This window comes from Saimiri boliviensis, chromosome 11 (genome assembly GCF_048565385.1).
Source record: "Saimiri boliviensis isolate mSaiBol1 chromosome 11, mSaiBol1.pri, whole genome shotgun sequence".
In the NCBI taxonomy this organism is placed as follows: Eukaryota; Metazoa; Chordata; class Mammalia; order Primates; family Cebidae; genus Saimiri; species Saimiri boliviensis.
In genome coordinates, this window is record NC_133459.1 from 102881288 (window position 1) to 102900907 (window position 19620).

Genomic DNA, 19620 nt, shown 5'->3' on the forward strand with positions numbered 1-19620 from the left:
CAATGGGGAAATGACGGGTCACACTATTTTAACGTACACATAACTTGTCAGAAATATGCTTAGGTACAACTTTATCAAATCAATTTCAGTAATGCTGCTGACAAACCATAAATGCTCTTATTTGTTTTGTTAACCTATATGCCATATGGTCAGAGTGCAGCAAAATCCCTTCTACGTGTTCTTCATTTGGCATGTTAACACCAGAAATCCCTATTTCAGAGATTTAAAAGCTGGGATGCTTTCAAAGATGCCCAGAAATGGGCTTTATTTTCCAAAGCAAAGCATCTGGCATTTAAATGCCACCTCCTCCACAGATAGCTGAATTCTCAAAAAGCATCATTTGGTAGCTTTCACTTCTGGGCCCTGAATTGTAGGCACTCATGTGACACCAAATCACATTCTGCATTTGGAGCACCAGAATAACTGATCCAAGTCACAAGCAAACACTCAACAGAGGATGAGCATCCATCCAGCCACCTGTCTTTGCCTGCTTTGGAGGTGATGCCTGGCTTCTCCCAGCAGCGCTGATGGATCTGATGGTGATTTCATACAAGGTTGCAGCCTTTAGTCCCGTCACAGTGCCTGGGGAATTGGCCACCATGGTTTCAATGACTCTGTCCCCATCTTCAGCTCTGAGGAGGTAACTGGTGGCACCCGGCACTGTAGCCCATTCTACAGTGATACTGTTGCTGATTTTTGAATATGCCTGATCAATAGTGGGTATTTCCGGAGCTGAAAGAGGTTTTAGAGTTATACATTAGCCAAGATGCCTACAAGGGTGACTTCTTTCATCATTTTACTCTTCAAGATAAATCATTCTCATGCCTTCCTTCAGACATAAGCTTTGCCCTTATTATCCAGATCAAGGAAAAACAGAGAAAAACAAAGACAAAACTACTTTCCAGAAGAGATCTAGAAAGCTCAACCCTCTCATTCAGGGATGGGATTTCAAAGTTTTCCCCCGTTGCCTATGGAGAAATTTGCACTTTTTGTACCTTTAAAACAGCTAAGTAAGAATGGGAAGTATTGACGTAGGAAAGAACTCTGGGAAGAGAGAGAGAATAATTGAGAGGCTTTCTTCCAGAGGATTCTACTCTAGTTGGGCATTCTGTGAATTTTGCAGGCTGCTTTGCCATTGATCTCCCCTCTGGGTCCCACAATCGTCCCACAGTCTCCAGTTGGACCCATCTCCATTCCCCCACCTCTGCCTCGTGGCTGTGGTCACTCTCTCATGTACTTTGCACGTTTTCCAGATAACATTTAATACAATGGAGGAAGGAGGATTGAGTTCTTTGTTATAATTACTTGATAGCACTTCCGTTCATGTTATATTGTCAGAGTGGAAGAATTCTCAGATTCTCTCACATAAAATAAAAGTAAACTTTATTCCCCATTTCTCTATCAAAATATCTGCCTCAGCACAAGAATGCGACAGCCCAGGCTATGGTTTGCCAGGGACACAAGGCATTCCTACACTTGGGATTGTGGAGCAGGAGATACAGCACCGTAATCAGATAGACTACTTTACAAAGTTTCATAGAGGCAAAAATGTCTTGGATATAGGAGATCCAAATGGAAGAAAAGGTCAAACAAAAATAGCTGGGTTTTATTTGAAACTGGCATTTGGCCTTTCAGGTTTAATGGACTCCACTTGCTGGGTAAAATCACTATATGCCAAATTCAAAACTAAAAGGAAGACAAACAAGCAGAACTATAGGACAAAGAGGGAGAAGGAGTAAAGACAGACAGGTGATTCTCCAGTATCAGCTCCCCTTCTCCCAGAGCCAATTCCCCATGTGCGTGATACAGACAACCTTCTCTTTTGTACCAATAGCCCAGAGAGTTAGCTTTGGCAGCATCTCAGAAATAACCATGCTGCAAAAATGAACAAAGTCTCCTCTGTGCCCTGGCCAGACATTCCTTGAACATCACCCAGGATTGTCTCTTTTGTCATTGAAAGAAAATTACGGCAGTTATATACACCGAGGGAAAGTCGCAGGCCTGCTCATCATAGCCACTTGCCAGTGGAAGCAAATTCTGTAGGAAAGGGCTATGCTCCCTCTCTCCTCTGAGGAACGGAAAGGAGTGCCCAACAGGCACTCTCTCTTTTAACACAGGCACACACACACACACACACCCCTCTTCTGCTCCCCCAGGTAATTATCCTGTGCTATATGCCTTCTTTCCTCTAATTTTCCAGTGTCTCTCAACTCCTTCTGTTTTCTCTGTCTCCACATTTAATCTTATCTCCTATGTTACCCGTCCTGTTCACTGGAATAAACTAACTTCCTGGGAAAATGACAATCAAACTAGCCACAGACACAAGAGGTTGATCATGCATTCACCGAGTGGTTTGAAAGGCATCTAAAAGGTATTAGCACGACACAGACTTTCCCCACATGTCTGTCATGTGGCCTGCAGGCTCCACAAAACTGGCCTCGTGGAATTGATCTAGGAGAGGCACATTTGCTTGGAAGTCATCATGCAGGAAGCCAATACAGCAGAATGAAACTCAGGGTTGCGTAGTGGGAAAATAGCAAAGGATTTGGATTCAAGAACTCTGGGTTTGAACCCTGGCCCTGCTATTACTTTTGTGTGTGAAGGCCTGCAAGTCATTGTACCTCTTCTAGACTTGCTACCTTCCTTGGCAAATACAGATAATAAATACCTACATGTTAGGATTTACTTTGAAATGTAAAATATCTGCATTTTAGGAATGTTGTAAAGATTAAGTGAAATAGTGTATGTTAGGGCACTTGGAAAATATGTAAGTGTATGTGTGTGTGTGTGTGTGTGTGTGTGTGCACGCACATGTTTGTGTATGAGCCAAGATAAGTAAATTTTGATAGGTTTGGAAAAGCCAGACCATATGTACTGCAATGGAGGGGTCCTGTGAAAGTGGGATTCTGAGGAGTGTGGGACAAACACAAGCTGGAGAGACAGATTGTCTGTTTTACATCTGGTTTTAGGGCAGGCTCTGACCAGCATCAACAGTGAAAGAAGATCAACACTTTTGTAGTATGTTGCCCTTTAAGAGATGAGAAGTTTGAGTGTAAGGCTCCATAAGGTAGAAGCATTTCCTTACTCTTTCTTAATTCTATGTTTAGCCCACTGACTGGACTCATGAAAGAGAAAAATTTATTCCCTAGATGTGCAACCAATAACTCTGATCAGTCAAAAATGAAACCCTTTGATTCTCAGCATCTGGGCATCTGTGCATTCTATCAGCTCGAAGAGATCTAAATGAGCCGACAAGGCCCCAGTGACCAGACACAGATACACAGCAACACCAGAGGCCAAAGAGAATCAAAATACACGCAACCAAAGTGAAACCTCCTATACAGTGTGCACATCCCACCTCTTGGAAAGCCAGGACAACTCAGTTAGCAGCAGCATCAGTATCTTAGCCTGACCCACCACTTCTCTAGAATAGTGTAGATGCTATGAGGACCAAAAAGAGGTCTGTTCTGAGGGCTTGGTGTGTCCTGGGTATGCTGGAATCATGTAAGAAACAACAGAGGTAGATTTTGTTCACCCAAAGGCCACTTATTTAAAAAGCCACTTTGTATACAGCCAGGCAGTCCTTCCTATAGTTTCCTGGCTAATCCTAAAGATCTCTCAAGAATAAGACAAGTAAATAAGAATAAAGCAAGAAATACTAATTCTTTAAAGAGATGGGGTCTTGCTATGTTGCCTAGGCTGGTCTTGAAATTCTAACCTCAAGTGATCCTCCCATCTTGGCTATAATCAGGCGTGAGCCTTGATACCTGGCCAGGAAATAGTAATTTTTAAAAACTTACTATATATGCATGAATTTTATGAAATTTCATGGCTCAGACATGTATCTATGTCAAATTTTTAAATTGTCTTAATTTCACTTCCTTTTCTGTGGTGTAGACAAAATAATAAATAAAAATTGTTCCAATTTATGTTGAATCACTATGAGAATTTATTGGTGACATGGTTGATATTATGTGATTCCTACAGATAAACTAAATCCTCCTAAAAATAAATTTCCTTTGCAGATACTTAGATTTATACCACAAGTGAGCTGGGAGGGGCCTCTAGAGAAATTACTTTTGCCTTCAGTTATCTACTCAAGAAAGATGGAGATCAAATATTTTTAAAAGAGGGTCCCCTTTCAGCTCTGAGTGACTATTGTCTATATTTTAAATATGCAATATTAGAAGTATAAAGCCCTTTTTAAAGTAGGGAATATTGACTATTTAATCAAATCTAACATTTCTAATTTCTCCCTTTAATTCCCCAGAAGATAAACAAGAACATTTATATAAATTAGACTCTGCTAAATATCTTAATGAAATGATAATCATTGTAATATTTCACACATGGCTAACTGTATATGAGAAAATCCATGCCTACATGACTCCGTACATTACAGTACTCAGTAAGAACACTTTATAAAGATTTATCTTTCAAGTTCAATCCATTTATTTGTCTTACCAATTAACATCTCCCCAGGACCCAATATAGTGCTTAGCACACAGTGAGTGCTCAGAAAATGTTGATTTTTTTTTTCCTCATCTATCTTTTACATTTCAGGTAGCCCGTGAATTAACAAAGGAAATTAAAATCAAATATGAGGAAGAGAAACTTGCATGTCAGAAAATTGTACCTGATTTTAATGAAGCAACCTGAAAAAGAAAGTTTAGAAAATTAGAACCATACAGAAAAATACCACTTGAGCAAATGTAAAGCATGAATAAAAGCGGTAATAAATTAATCACATGTTTATACCTAATGTGAGCAGTTTTTCTATCCACACAAGTGTTTATCTGCACAAATCATTTCCCAGCACCCAAATCTACCACAAAGCAACTCTAAATAGAATTTAGAGGCTGGAGGCAGATCCCATTACTATTTCATTTTTTTCCCTTTGAATCTGCCTATTGAACCAAGTCAGTAGCTGCTGACAGATTTTTCAAAAATCTTTGTTCTTAAAATATAATGATAATCTTGTTTGCTTTCTCTGTTATATGGCATTAAATTTCAAACACGCAAACATATACAACCTGGGTACGAACCAAAACTATTTCGATTTCTATCTCCCCATTTCCCAACTCCTCAAAAAAAGGAGAGAAAAAAAAATGTGTCTTTCCTTTTTCCCCTAAATAATTGCAGGTAGTTGGAATGATGAACTCACCATTTTAAGACAGGTAAGAATGAATCCAATCAAAGTCAAACATGTCTCCCGTCCACCAGCCATCCTGTTGAACATAATATTCACATGGCACAAAACAAAGCAATCAGGGTCCTCTTTGGCCCCCAGGCATATAACACCCTTGGTCGCTGGGATGTGGGGCTGTGATGCTGGGGAGAGACCCTAGGAAGTAGCTCCTCCCCTTCAGTGTGGGGCTGACCTGTAACCAGGGGCACTTCGAGACTGGCAGGGACAGGTATTTCAAAGACTGAAAAGAAGAGGAGAGTTGGAGAAAGCCACGCCAACCGGGCCAAAAAGCTACTGTAACCTTGGTTTCAAAGTAATATGTAGAAGGTCTTTCTTTTTAAAACAATTTGTCTAAATAAAAATTCTAGAGAGCTGTACAGAAAATTGTTGATATGGTAGAATAATTATTTTAAACTCGGGGATCCTGACCAATTTTGTTTTTCTTTTTCACCTTTATTTATTGTTGTTAACTTTTGGTTCAAAGTAAGTGATCAGCCCTGCTTCCAGGAAGAATTTGCTGCAGAACTTCAACACGGAAGATGAAAGGGCAGGAGCATGTCCCTGCACGGAGATAGTGAGAGGTCCCTAGTGAGTATGTTACATTTACCCACACCCTGTACCACCTGCAGTTCCAGTACTGCACCTGTACTGGAACTGCAGGTGGTACAGGGTGTGGGTAAATGTAACATACTCACTAGGGACCTCTCACTATCTCAGTAAATTTTTCCTTTTTTCTTTTCTTTTCTTTCTTTTTTTTTTTTTAGAGAGACAGGGCCTTGCTTTTTTGCCAAGCAGCCTCCAATTCCTGGGCTCAAGCAATCCTCCTACCTCTGCCTTCTGAGTAGCTGGAACTACAGGCATGCACCACTGTGCCTGGCTAGTTCCTTTTATTTCCAGAGCTATCTTCCTAGTTCAGGCTCTTAATAATAATTAGCATTTACTCTAAGAATTACAATATATTATTCTAACAATGAACAGGTACATAAATGAGTAATAATCATAATTAACTGGCTTGTCTGAAATCACACAAGAATCAAATGATCAAACTTGAATTAAAATGCATCAGTCTGACCTCTACTTTCAACCACGATGGGATTGCAAAAAATGAAAAGGAATTGGATTTACCCTCCCTGACTTTAAGATATATTATAAAGCTAAAATAAAATAGAGACCAGATGGTATCGGCATGAAGATAGATAAATAGATCAATGGGACAGAGAGTCCAAAAATAAACTCATACGTATATAGATAATTGATTTTCAACAAAGATACAAGGCTACCCAAAGGAGAAAGAATAGCCTTTTCAACAGATGGTGCTGGAACAACTGGATAACCATATGCAGAAAACATAAACTGTGATCCATATCTCACACCATATTAAAAAAAGAACTCAAAATAGATCATAGATCTAAATGTAGCACCTGAAATTATAAAACATCCAGAAAAAATACATAAAAGAAAATTTTTGTGATGTTGAGTTAGATGATGATTTCTTATATACAATACTGAAAGTATAATCCATTTTTAAAATTTGATAAATTGGACTTCATTAAAATGAAGAATTTCTGCACTATTAAGGGAATGAAAAGATAAGCCACAGACTGGGGGAAAATAATTGCAAATCATGTGTCTTATAAAGGACTTGTATTGTGTGTGTGTGTGTGTGTGTGTGTGTGTGTGTGTATTCTCAAAACCCAGTAATAAGAAAACAACTCAATATAAAATGGACAAAAAGCTATGAACAAACACTTCACAAAAGAAGACATACTCCTGGAAAATAAAGGCACTCGTGGAAAATAAAGGAAAAAAATGGGCAAAAGATATGAACAAACACTTCAAAAAAGAAGACATATTCGTGGAAAATAAAGGAAAAAATCCTCAACATCACTGTCATTAGCAGAATGCAAGAAATATATATATTTTTTGAGACAGGGTCTCACTCTATCACCCAACCTGGAGTATAGTGGCACAATCACAGCTCATTGCAGCCTTGACCTCCCAGGCTCTAATGATCCTTGCACTTCAACCTTTTGAGTAGCTGGGACCACAGGTGTGTACCACTACACCTGGCCAATTTTTGTATTCTTTGTAGAGATGGAGTTTCAGCATGTTGCCCGGGGCTGGTCTCAAACTCCTGGGCTTAAGCCATCTGCCTACCTTGGCCTTCCAAAGTGCTGGGATTACAGGCATGAGCCATTGCACCCAGCCCACAGAATGCAAATTAAAACCAGTGAGATACCACTACATACTTATTAGATGTCTAAAATTAGAAGCTAGTCATAGAACTATGCCTGTAATCCCAGCACTTTGAGAGGCCAAAGCGAGAGGATCACTTGAGGCCAGGAGTTTTGAGAAGGGCCTCAGCAACACTGTGGGACTCCGCCTGTACAAAAAATTAGCCGGATGTAGTGAGACACACCTGTAGTCCCAGCTACTTGGGAGGCTGAGTGCGGAGGATCACTTGAACTCAGGAGATCAATGCTGCAGTGAGCCATGATTGCACCACTGCACTCCAGGCTGGGCAATACAGTGAGAATCTGTCTCAAAAAAAAAGTAAGGCAGTAAATAAAATAAATAAACAATAAAATTAGAAAGACTGCATATACTAAGCGTTGGCAAGGATGTGGAACAACCAGAAATCTCATACCTGGTAAGAATGAAAAATGGTGCAATCACTTTGGAAAATAATTTGGCTGTTTCTTAAGAAGTTAAACACATACCTGTTAAATGACCTAACCATTTCACTCCTAGGTATTGATTCAAAAGAAATGAAAGCAATGTCCATGCAAAACATACAGAATATTCACAGTAGCATTATTTTTAATAATCCCCAAACTGCAAGCAAACCAAATGTCTGTCAGCCAAAGTAAGTAATAAACAAATGAAATCTTTCTCAGCAAAAAAAGGAACACAGAAAAACATGGATGAATCTCAAAAAATATCAGACAAAAAAAGGAATACAGATGGTTTGACTCAATTATATAAAATTCTAGAAAATGCAAACTACTCTTAAAAACAGAAAGCAGGCCGGGCGCGGTGGCTCAAGCCTGTAATCCCAGCACTTTGGGAGGCCGAGGCGGGTGGATCACGAGGTCGAGAGATCGAGACCATCCTGGTCAACATGGTGAAACCCCGTCTCTACTAAAAATACAAAAAATTAGCTGGGCATGGTGGCGTGTGCCTGTAATCCCAGCTACTCAGGAGGCTGAGGCAGGAGAATTGCTTGAACCCAGGAGGCGGAGGTTGCGGTGAGCCGAGATCGCGCCATTGCACTCCAGCCTGGGTAACAAGAGCGAAACTCCGTCTCAAAAAAAAAAAAACAGAAAGCAAATCCATACTTACCTGGGGATGGGGAATAGCAGGAAGGAGCGATTACAGAAGTGCAAGAGGAAACTCCTGGGGATTCAAAATACATTCATGATGTGAATCATGGTGATGGCTTTGTGAGTGTATATCTATGTAAACATGTCTTGAGTTTATGCCTTAAATACATGCAATTTATTACATGCTACTTCTATCTAAACAAAGCTGTTTTCAAAAGTCAGTCTAACTCCAAAACCTTAAGCTCCTTCCACTAAACCACTCTGCCTTATGAGCTGACTACTATGAATTTAAGACATTTCAATTTGTTACCCAACAAATATATGTTCACGTATTGGTACCTAATGAAGACCAAGAACTATCTGGGACACGGGAGATACAAGCAAACCAGAACCCTGTCCTCTTGGAGCATGCACTTGAGCAAAGGAGGTCAAACGAAGCAGCTAGCGTAATTACATATGTCAAGTGTTGCTAAATGTTCTGAAGAAAAAGCGGAGTGATAGGACAGAATATTGAAGGATAGAGTTCTAGCTTATATACAGCTGTTAGGGAAGACCTCTCGGGCTACCGGACGCTTGAGCATAGGCCTAAGGGAAGTGAAGGAGTGAATCCTTTGGAAAGCTAGGAAAAGAACATCCAGGCAGAAGGAAGAGGAAGTGCAAAAGCCCTGAGGAGGGGAGTAGCTTGGTTAGAACAGCCTGTGCATCATGTCCCCAGCAGCGGGGAGTGTTGGCGGCTGACAGCTCCAGTTGAATCTCTTGCAGGCCTGCCCTTGGCTCATGAAAGCTGCCTGCCTCAAAGTCATACCTGCTCCCTGGGCCACCCACAGCCAGTGATTGGCGGATAAACGAATGTTAGTGCTCCTGGCCTGGATTCCGGACAACTCTGGAGCGGACCTGGATGTATACCAAGGCATCCACGAGGGCAACAGAGGCACCTAGGGTACAACATTTAAAGAAGCACTCACTCTCCTGTTCACTGAAACCCAAAGTTCCAGAGGCAGACAGCATAAACCCCTCGAGTGGGGCACGGGGGAGGGGGTGACCACAAACAGGATCAATCATGTTCAGTCGCTTGAGTAGACAGAGAGTTGCATCTAACTTGGATTTGGGTATTACCAGACAAATGTGATGGATACAGCAGCAAGGGAGTTAAGAGTATTTACAAGGAGCCGGGCGCGGTGGCTCACACCTGTAATCCCAGCACTTTGGGAGGCCGAGGCAGGTGGATGATGAGGTCAAGAGATCGAGACCATCCTGGTCAATATGGTGAAACCCCATCTCTACTAAAAATACAAAAAATTAGCTGGGCATGGTGGCACGTGCCTGTAATCCCAGCTACTCAGGAGGCTGAGGCAGGAGAATTGCCTGAACCCAGGAGGCGGAGGTTGCGGTGAGCCGAGATCGCGCCATTGCACTCCAGCCTGGGTAACAAGAGCGAAACTCCATCTCAAAAAAAAAAAAAAAAAAAAAAAAAAGAATTGTTGGAGAGCATCTTAGAGAAAGTAAGTGGGAAATATGGGAATCGGTGATTAGAGAATGGGATGCTTGAAATGGAAACCTTGGAAAAGTGCCAGTTAGTGATGATGGGCAGGTCTGTGATGTAACCATGGGAACTGGCAGATGAAGGAAAAAAATCATTGGAGGTAAGGAGGTCAAAAAATTGAGAGGTCTGAGTACTGGAAAGATTGTCCAATAGATATTGGAATCACTTTATGGCAAGAGTGGTGAAAGAGGTATTGCACCATCTATTAAACTCTGTAAGCATTAAAATATTAGGGTATGGATGATATAGACAACTGAAGGACAGTAGATGGTGTAATCTGATGACATGTGTTTTATAGGACCCAGGGGGTTCAGGAAAGGCAGAAAAACAATGGTGTGGAAGTACAATGATTTTAAGAAATGAATTAGGTAAGATAATTATTGTGTTAGCAACCATTTCTGGCTAATGACAACTTCTTTGTTGTCAAAATAGGTAATGTGTTTTATCACTGAACTGTTCCATTGGGAAACAATGCAAATAAGGCAGTTTCTTTTGTAATATGAATTTACTTTAAAGCTTTGAATGACTAAATTTACCAACTGTCTGAAATTCTCCCTTCAGAATTGAGATTCTGCAAAGCAGTGAATGCAAGAATTTCGATACTGAAGGGAATGGAGATAAGATAACCAAGCAGGGAAACAGCTACAAGAGTAAGTCCATTTAAACGTTATTAGTGTACTAATAAGGTAATACCAGGAAATTGAAGATTAGCAAATAATGCAAAGGCCAGGAGAGGGACTGAAAATAAAGATAAAGACAAGAGTCTGGATTGGAAGAGAGAGAAAACGTGAGGATGCTACATTCAAGAATCATCCAAAGACAAAAAAACAAAAAAACAAAAAACAGAACAAAAAAAGACAAAAAAAAAACCAATCATGCACTTTCCAGCCCACACATTGTGTCCATGCTTCCTGACACACAACCTCCTTCACTAAGCTCTTACACACTCTTTTTGCTTCTGTTTCTTGGTGTGCAATTCCAGATATCAAATCTGTGATTAGTTAGAATTAGGTTTTGCTGAGAGTGGACAGAAAACCTATGACAGTGGCTTAACCACAAGTTTCTGATATAAAACAGTAGAGGCAAAGCCTCCAGGAGTGGCATGGCAATTCTATTCCATGGAGTCCTGAGAGACCCAGGCTCCTTTTTCCTCTTTAGTCTGCCATCCTTAGGATGAGGCCCTCCTTCTGTTTGGTCTAAGATAAGGTTCCAGCTATCACATCAAAGTTCTAAGCAGCAGAATTCAGTGAGAGGAGACAGAAAAGAAGAGACTAATGATACATGCCAGCAATTTCTGTTGGGGATCAGTTGGCAGTCTACCACACAAATGAATGAATAAATGAATGTGATTGGGTGCATAGGTAGATTAGCCAAGGGCGGAATTTAAAACACATAACAGGAGAGAGATCCAAGATGGCTGATCACTAGCAGCTCGGGACTGTAGCTCCCAGTGAAAACGCAAAGAACGAGAGGACACCACACCTTCACATGAATTCTTGTTGCTCACGCACCAGGAGATTCCCAGCGGAGGAGCCCCACGGGTCGCCAGCGCGACTCTTGTGACCGGCGAGGCGGTTTTGCCGGCGCCTCGGAGCATCGGTTCTTGGTGCAGAGTCAGAAAACCACCATCAATCTTAACGCCGCTGATTTAGTCGGCGCAGTGGGTTGCTCAGATTTCGGCGCTGAGAATCAGTAAGTTGGACGTCCACTCAGAAACCTAATTACAAAGACGGTAATTATAAAGACCACATGGATAAATCTACAACGAAGGGAAGAAAACAGTCAACAAAGACTGAGAATACCCAAGATCAGAACGCCTCTTCCTCAGCAGGGGATCCCAGTTCCTCATCAGCAACGAAACAAGGCTTGATGGAGAACCAGTGTGTTCCAATTACAGAAGCAGGCTTCAAAATGTGGATAATAAGAAACTTCTGTGAATTAAAAGAACTTGTTCTAACACAATCTAAAGAAACTAAGAACTTCGAAAAAAGGTTTGATGAAATGTCAACAAGAATACAAAATTTAGAGAGGAAAATAAGTGAATTGATGGAGCTGAAAAACACAATACGAGAACTACGTGAAGTATGCACAAGTTTTAACAGCCGAATTGATCAAGCAGAAGAAAGGATATCAGAGGTCGAAGACCAACTCAATGAAATAAAACTAGAAGACAAGATTAGAGAAAAAAGGATAAAAAGGAACGAGCAAAGTCTCCAAGAAATATGGGACTATGTGAAAAGACCTAATCTACGCTTGATAGGTGTACCTGAATGTGACGAAGAGAATGAATCCAAGCTGGAAAATATGCTTCAGGATATTATTCAGGAAAATTTTCCCAACTTAGTAAGGCAGGATAATATTCAACTCCAGGTAATACAGAGAACACCACAAAGATATTCCTCAAGAAGAGCAACTCCAAGGCACATAATCATCAGATTCACCAGGGTTGAAATGAAGGAGAAAATACTAAGGGCAGCCAGAGAGAAAGGTCAGGTTACCCACAAAGGGAAGCCTAATCAGACTTACAGCAGATCTCTCAGCAGAAACCCTACAAGCCAGAAGAGAGTGGGGACCAATATTCAACATCCTTAAAGAAAAGAACTTTCAACCAAGAATTTCACATCCAGCCAAACTAAGCTTCATAAGTGAAGGAAAAATAAAGTTTTTTGTGAACAAGCAAGCACTCAGAGAATTCATCACCACCAGGCCTGCTTTACAAGAGCTTCTGAAAGAACCACTACACACAGAAAGGAACAAACAGTGTCAGCCTTCCTTTTTTTTTTTTTTTTTTTTTTTTTGAGATGGAGTTTCGCTCTTGTTACCCAGGCTGGAGTGCAATGGCATGATCTCGGCTCACCGCAACCTCCGCCTCCTGGGTTCAGGCAATTCTCCTGCCTCAGCCTCCTGAGTAGCTGGGATTACAGGCACGTGCCACCATGCCCAGCTAATTTTTTGCATTTTTAGTAGAGACGGGGTTTCACCATGTTGACCAGGATGGTCTCGATCTCTCGACCTCGTGATCCACCCGCCTCGGCCTCCCAAAGTGCTGGGATTACAAGCTTGAGCCACCGCGCCCGGCCTCAGTATCAGCCTTTCTAAAAAATACCAAAAAGTAAAGAACATCAATATAATGAAGAATTTACATCAACTAATGGGCAAAATAGCCAGCTAATATTAAATGGCAGTATTAAACTCACATATATCATTATTAATTCTAAATTTAAATTGACTAATTTCCTCAATTCAAAGACAGGCAATTTGGACAAAAAACTAAAACTGTATGCTGCATCCAGACCCATCTCACATTCAAGGATACACAAAGACTCAAAACAAGGGATGGAGAAAGATTTACCAACCAACTAGAGAGCAAAAATAAATAAATAAAAAACAGAAGTTACAATTTTTGCCTCTGATAAAATAGTCTTTAAAGCAACAAAGATCAAAAGAAGCAAAGAAGGACATTATATAATGATAAAAGAATCAACACAACAACAAGAAGAGTTAAAGGTCCTAAATATATACGCACCCAATACAGGAATACCCAGACATACAAGACTTATAAAGAGACTTAGACTCCCACATAATAATAGTGGAAGACTTCAACATTAATATTAGACAGATCAATGAGACAGAAAATTAACAACGATATCCAGGACTTGAACTCAGATCTGGAACAAGTAAACGTAATTAACATTTATAGAACTCTCCACTTTACACAAAATATACACTCTTATCAGTACCACATCATATCAACTTAGAAGTTTAAACGAAATGTTGGTTGGCTCCTTGTTTGTTATTCTCTTCCCTCATTTTCTTTCATGTCTCCATTATTAAGGACAATTATAGGCATACCCATATTTAGACTGCATTCTAGCCCGGGCAACAAAGCAATACCCCCATTCTCGCTCCCTCTGCCTCTTTCTCTTTCTTCCTCTTCTTTATTCTTTTTCTTATTATTCTTTTTTTCTTTCTAAAAACAAAAACAAAAACAAAAAACCTACCTACCAGTAGAAAATATAGGGGGAAATTATATATGTGTTTATGTATATAGAGATATATATGTATACACACACACATATACACTCACATATGTGAGTATATCCTGTAATCAGAAGCCCCCCCTCAAAAAAAAGAACATAACAGAAAGATACAGAGGTGCGGTGGTTCACGTCCATAATCCCAACACTTTGGGAGGCCAAGGCAGGTGGATCACTTGAGCCTAGAAGTTTGAGACCAGGCTGGGCAACATGGAGAGACCCCATCTCTACCAAAAATATAAAAAATTATCCAGGTGTGATGGCATGTGCCTGTAGTCCCAGCTACTTGGGAGGCTGAGGTGGAAGGAGTGCTTGAGCCCAGGGAGGTCAAGGCTGCAGTGAATATGAATATGAAATGAATATGGAGATGGAGCAGGAACTTCAGAAACTAGTAAATATTTGAAGCAGCCATTGTAGGGGAGAGAAAAAAGAATTGTTTAGGGATATAGAAGGAATATAGAGTAGGATTAACTGTTCAGGAAAAAATTGGAAACTGCAAGAGTTTTAGTGGCCCTCATCCATAATATAGTCTTCCATCATACCCCTACATCTCCCTTCTGCTGAGGGCAGACCATTTCTACCAAAGAAAAGGAATTGTATAAAACTTCCTTTATGGGCCAGCTGTGGTATCTCATGCCTGTAATCATAGCTCTTTAGGGGGCCAAGGTGGGAGGATTGCTTGAGCCCAAGAGTTCCAGACCAGTCTGGGCAATGCAGTGAGACCCCATCTCTACAAAAAAATACAAAAAATTAGCTAGGCGTGGTGGTGCTTGCCTGTAGTCTCACCTACTTGGGAGGCTGAGGTGGAAGGATCACTTGAGCCTGGGAAGTTGAGGCTGCAGTGAGCCGTGATTGTGCCACTGTACTCCAGTCTGGGCAACAGAGTGAGACCGTGTCCCAGACAAACAAGCAAACACTTTTTTTTTTTTTTAACTTTTTTTGCTCAAATTAAATAGATGATATTTTCTTGCTGGCATTAACAAGAATAGACAGATTAAAAACTCAATGTTAGGACATATTAGGAAAACACTTACCGATCAGGGATTCCTGATTATTACAATAAAAGACATCAGAATTAGGCTCCTGGGTCCAGGGAAGAGAAACTCAGGCCACCTTAAGGAAAACAGAGAAATTGCAAGGATATTCACTGACCAGACTGGGAAAAAACTGGAAGGAAAAAGCCGGCAGGAAGCGAGGCAGCTTCGGAGTCCAGTGACTCTTTCACACGGCCACTGTTGTAAGACAACTATGTCCACTCTTCTAAGGACTGACCAATTCTTAGTTTTCAGTCAAAATTCTCAAAGAAGCCTGTGTGATTCACTTACACAATTCTCAACAAACTTCTTGGCCTGAGCCCTTTATACTAGACTACTTCATCAGCTAGCCAAAGGAGGCAGCATTTGTATGATTCGCATCATTTTAATACCTTGTATCATTCAGGGTCCAATCCAGAGACAGAAAACACAAAATACGTCCAAGAGGGAAAGTTTGATGTAAAGAATTATTAACTAGTAACGGGATTAATTATTAAAGGTAGAGAGAACTCAAAAAATACAGTAATAGTGGGTGCAGGGAGCAGCCATTACCTCTAGTGATGAGGCAGAGGATCCAAGAAAAGAACAGATTTGGGAGAAGTGGCCAGGCTCACACCTATAATCTCAGCGTGTCAGGAGGCCAAGGAGGGAGGATTGCTTGAGGCCAGGAGTTCAAGACCAGCTTGGGAAACACAGTAAGACCCCATCCCTATGAAAAAAAAAAAAATCGGCCAGTTGTAGTGGCACCTGCCCATAGTCCTTCCTAGCCACTCAGGAGGCTGAAGTGGGAGGATGGCTTGAGCCTTGGTTGAGTCTGCAGCGAGCTATGATTGTGCCACTGCACTCCAGCCTGGGTGACGGAGCAAGTCTCTGTCTAAAACAACAATAACCATCAAAAAACAAACAAACGAACACACAAAACCAAAACCAAAAAGAAAAACGTTTGAGAGACATTCCCTTGCAAGACTGAGGTTCAGACCTTGTTGGAGAGGGTGCAGTTGTAGCTTCTCAGCAAATGCTGAGATGCTGACGGTGGGGGCTGGAGAGCAGAGGGTGTCAACAAAACTAGCTAGGACACCACCACTGGGGTGCCATCGAGACTTACTGGGAAACCTGTGGGGTCCTGCTGAAACTCCTGGGCAACTGCCTGCTGGAGCACGAGCAAACTTGCTAGGAAGCTGGCAGGGGAACTCGTGGACTTGCGGGGAACTCCCACTTCTCTCAATGAGATGCTTTGGAAATTTGCTGGGGGATAGGTATCACTGAGTGCTCTACATGCCACTAGCCCCTACACCAGGGGTCCCCAAACTACGGCCCGTGGGCCGCATGCGGCCCCCTGAGGCCATTTATCTGGCCCCCTGCCGCACTTCAGGAAGGGGCACCTCTCTTATTGGTGGTCAGTGAGAGGAGCACAGTATGTGGCGGCCTTCCAACGGCCTGAGGGACAGTGAACTGGCCTCCTGTGTAAAAAGTTCATCCTAGATGAATGTTGGTTATTATTGTGATGACAGAGATGACGACATCTGTCAGTATAGCACCTTACATTTGAGATTCATGGAAAATAGAATTCACTTGAGCACCCACACACACTGCAAATCTTGATAACAACAAACATTATTATGCATGAGAGGAGCACAGTATGTGGCGGCACCGCAAAGCGCGGCATTGCTCACATACAGTACTACTTCCGGTGACGCGGGACGCACGCATCATGGCTCCGGAAGAGCATCATATGACGCACATCCGGTCTGTGGCTGCAGCGCCCCACATCACCGGAAGCAGTGTGAAATAACAGCAGAAGTAGGAAGAAAGGCAAAGCGCTATAACCATTACTACACAGTACAATGGCCCCCATACTCCCTCAAATGTACAACATAATGGCCCCTATAACCTCCCTTTGCCCAAAAGTGTCCCTCCATGTTACTACACACCGTGTTTCCCCTATTATAAGACCCCGTCTTATATTAATTTTACCCCCAAAAGACGGGGGCTGTCTTATTTTTAGGAGGTGTCTTATAATAGGGGAAACATGCAGCAGTGGGCTTCCCACAGAAGAGGCCCACCGCTGCTGCAGATGTCCAGGACGCTGTATACACAGAGTCACAGGCTGATCACCGCCATCCCTGTGTACAGCACTGGAGGCGGTGCTGGGCCTGTGACACTGTATACCGCTGTCTGGGATAGTGGAGGCAGCAGTGCTGGCTGTGAAGGGTGTCACACCTTGCATAGCCCGGCCCTCCAATGGTCTGAAGGACAGTGAACTGGCCCCCTGTGTAAAAAGTTTGGGGACCCCTGCCCTACACAATGCAGAAGCAAAAAGAAAAAAGAAAACACATCTCCCTCCAGCATCTTCCACTGACAAGCTTAAGATTATGCCAGCTGGCAACAGAAAAATGTTTAAAAGTCCAGCTCCAGAATCACAAAGCTGGGAAATAAAAGGTGGATGTGGAGCTAGAAAATGAATAGGTAACTGGCACATCCAGAACTCACTGGCTGTCTCTGCACAAGGTTCAGCATAACTCATGGAACACTTAATTCAGGAAATGTTCACTGAACCAGGACCTGGATTGACTGGATGAGTGCTGCATTTAAGACATTCCCTCTATTGGTATAGTTGAATATCCAGGACACTGACTTTGAAATTTCTAAATGAGAGGGAAGGAGAAGACAAGGAATCAAATCTTCCCTTGCATTAGCTCAGCAAGCACTGTTTGTTTTCACTTAGATTATATGTTTATTTTGGATGTTAGGAGTTCACAGCTGATGGAATTCGTTGGAGGGCAGTGGCAGGGATGTGTGTGAATAATTCCACTGACTCAAGAAATAGAGAAATAATTCAGCTTCAGAATGGCCAGAACAAGAATCTGCCAAGGAAAATAGCTGAAGATTGGTGGACTTTAAGTATCTACAGATCAGGGAAGCTTATGTAAGGATTTCTTTGCAATAAGTAGTTCTTTTTCCAATCACTGACAAAACCTCAGGGTTTACATGAAATGCTGTAAGGTCAGTTCTCTTTTTACAATAGGCTGAAAACGCACCCTCCACTCCCCGCCAACACACACACACACACACACACACACACACACACACACCCCTATATGTATCTGTGCAATACATTGTGGATCATGATTATGTAAATAGAAATCCTTTGAATATCGATGCTCTGAGAAATCAAATAATGGATTTTAAGTCAGCCATGATGCTAACAGTCTCCATTTGTGTTCATGCCATCATGCACGTTGTTTCCCACAATAACAAATGTTGATAGACAATGGTCCCAATAAATGCCATTTCAGAGGTACTGGCAAAGTGCTATGGGACGTTACAGGATGGAATGACGGAGGGGGAATTTCAGAGACTGACATTATCAAGAAGTGTTTCTTGCCACATGAAATCAGCTCCACTTAAGAGGTCCTATAATTTAGTCATTCATGGCTGATTTCAGCATTTACATGATAGAATTAAACTAGGGCCAGAATCAACGCCCACCAGTTGGCCAATATCACCTGACAAGTGGTCAACTAGTCAGTGAGGTCACACGTTGGCATCAGTTGAAAGACGTATAAACTACCAGCGGTGGGACCTCGTTTCTACTAACCAAAAACTTTATATTCATAAAGGACAACTTTTAAGGAAGAGAATTAAGTGAATACCATTGCCATTTTTTCTTCCTCTGCAACTTTAAGTAAAAAAACAAAATAAATACTGCCTTTTGAACTAACTGCCTAAGTACTCTTAGGAACTTACATTTTTGGTTTATCATGCTATTAATTCCCAAATACTGTACATCTAAGCATAGCTTTAAAAAAAATCAGTTAATGAACAGAACCAACATCCTAGGGCAGTTCATGAGTTCCTTTGAAACTAAACACGAATTTTAGGGTATTTTTTTTTGTTGATAGTCTCCCTCTGTCGCCCAAGGTGGAGTGCAGTGGTGAGATATCGGCTCACTGCAACTTCCGCCTCCCAGGTTCAAAGCGATTCTCCTGCCTTGGCCTCCTGAGTAGCTGGGATTACAGGCGCCTACCACCAATCCCCGTTTTTTTTTTTGTTTTTTTTTTTTTGTTTTTTTGAGACGGAGTCTTGGTCTGTCACCCAGGCTGGAGTGCAGTGGCATGATCTCAGCTGACTGCAACCTCCGCCTCCTGAGTTCAAGCGATTCTCCTGCCTCAGCCTCCCGAGTAGCCGGGACTACAGGAGCATGCCACCATGCCCGCCTAATTTTTGTATTTTTAGGAGAGACCGGGTTCGCCATGTTGGCCAGGCTTGCCTCGAACTCCTGACCTCGTTATCTGCCCGCCTTGGTCCCCGCAAAGTGCTGGGATTACTAACCCAGAGTGAGAGATAAACTGGGCAATATTAAAATAATTTTTTTTTTTTTTTTTTTCGAGACGGAGCCTCGCTCTGTGGCCTGGGCTGGAGTGCAGTGGCGCTCACTGAAACCTCCGCCTCCCCTGTTCAAGCGATTCTCCTGCCTCAGCCTCCCGAGTAGCTG

General features: G+C 41.9%; 1 protein-coding gene across 1 annotated transcript in view; it reads right to left on the reverse strand.

Moving 5' to 3' along the window:
• The window catches only part of FNDC7 (fibronectin type III domain containing 7), a 30463-nt gene extending 25161 nt beyond the window's left edge, over window positions 1-5302 (reverse strand). Inside the window, exons 1-3 of the mRNA XM_003933387.2 lie at window positions 5165-5302; window positions 4637-4655; window positions 478-732 (exon numbers count right to left, since the gene is read on the reverse strand). Of these exons, the coding sequence (XP_003933436.2) occupies window positions 478-732; window positions 4637-4655; window positions 5165-5239 (349 nt within the window). The 5' untranslated portion in view covers window positions 5240-5302. The remainder of the gene's footprint in view (window positions 1-477; window positions 733-4636; window positions 4656-5164) is intronic.
• Between the last annotated feature and the right edge of the window lie 14318 nt (window positions 5303-19620).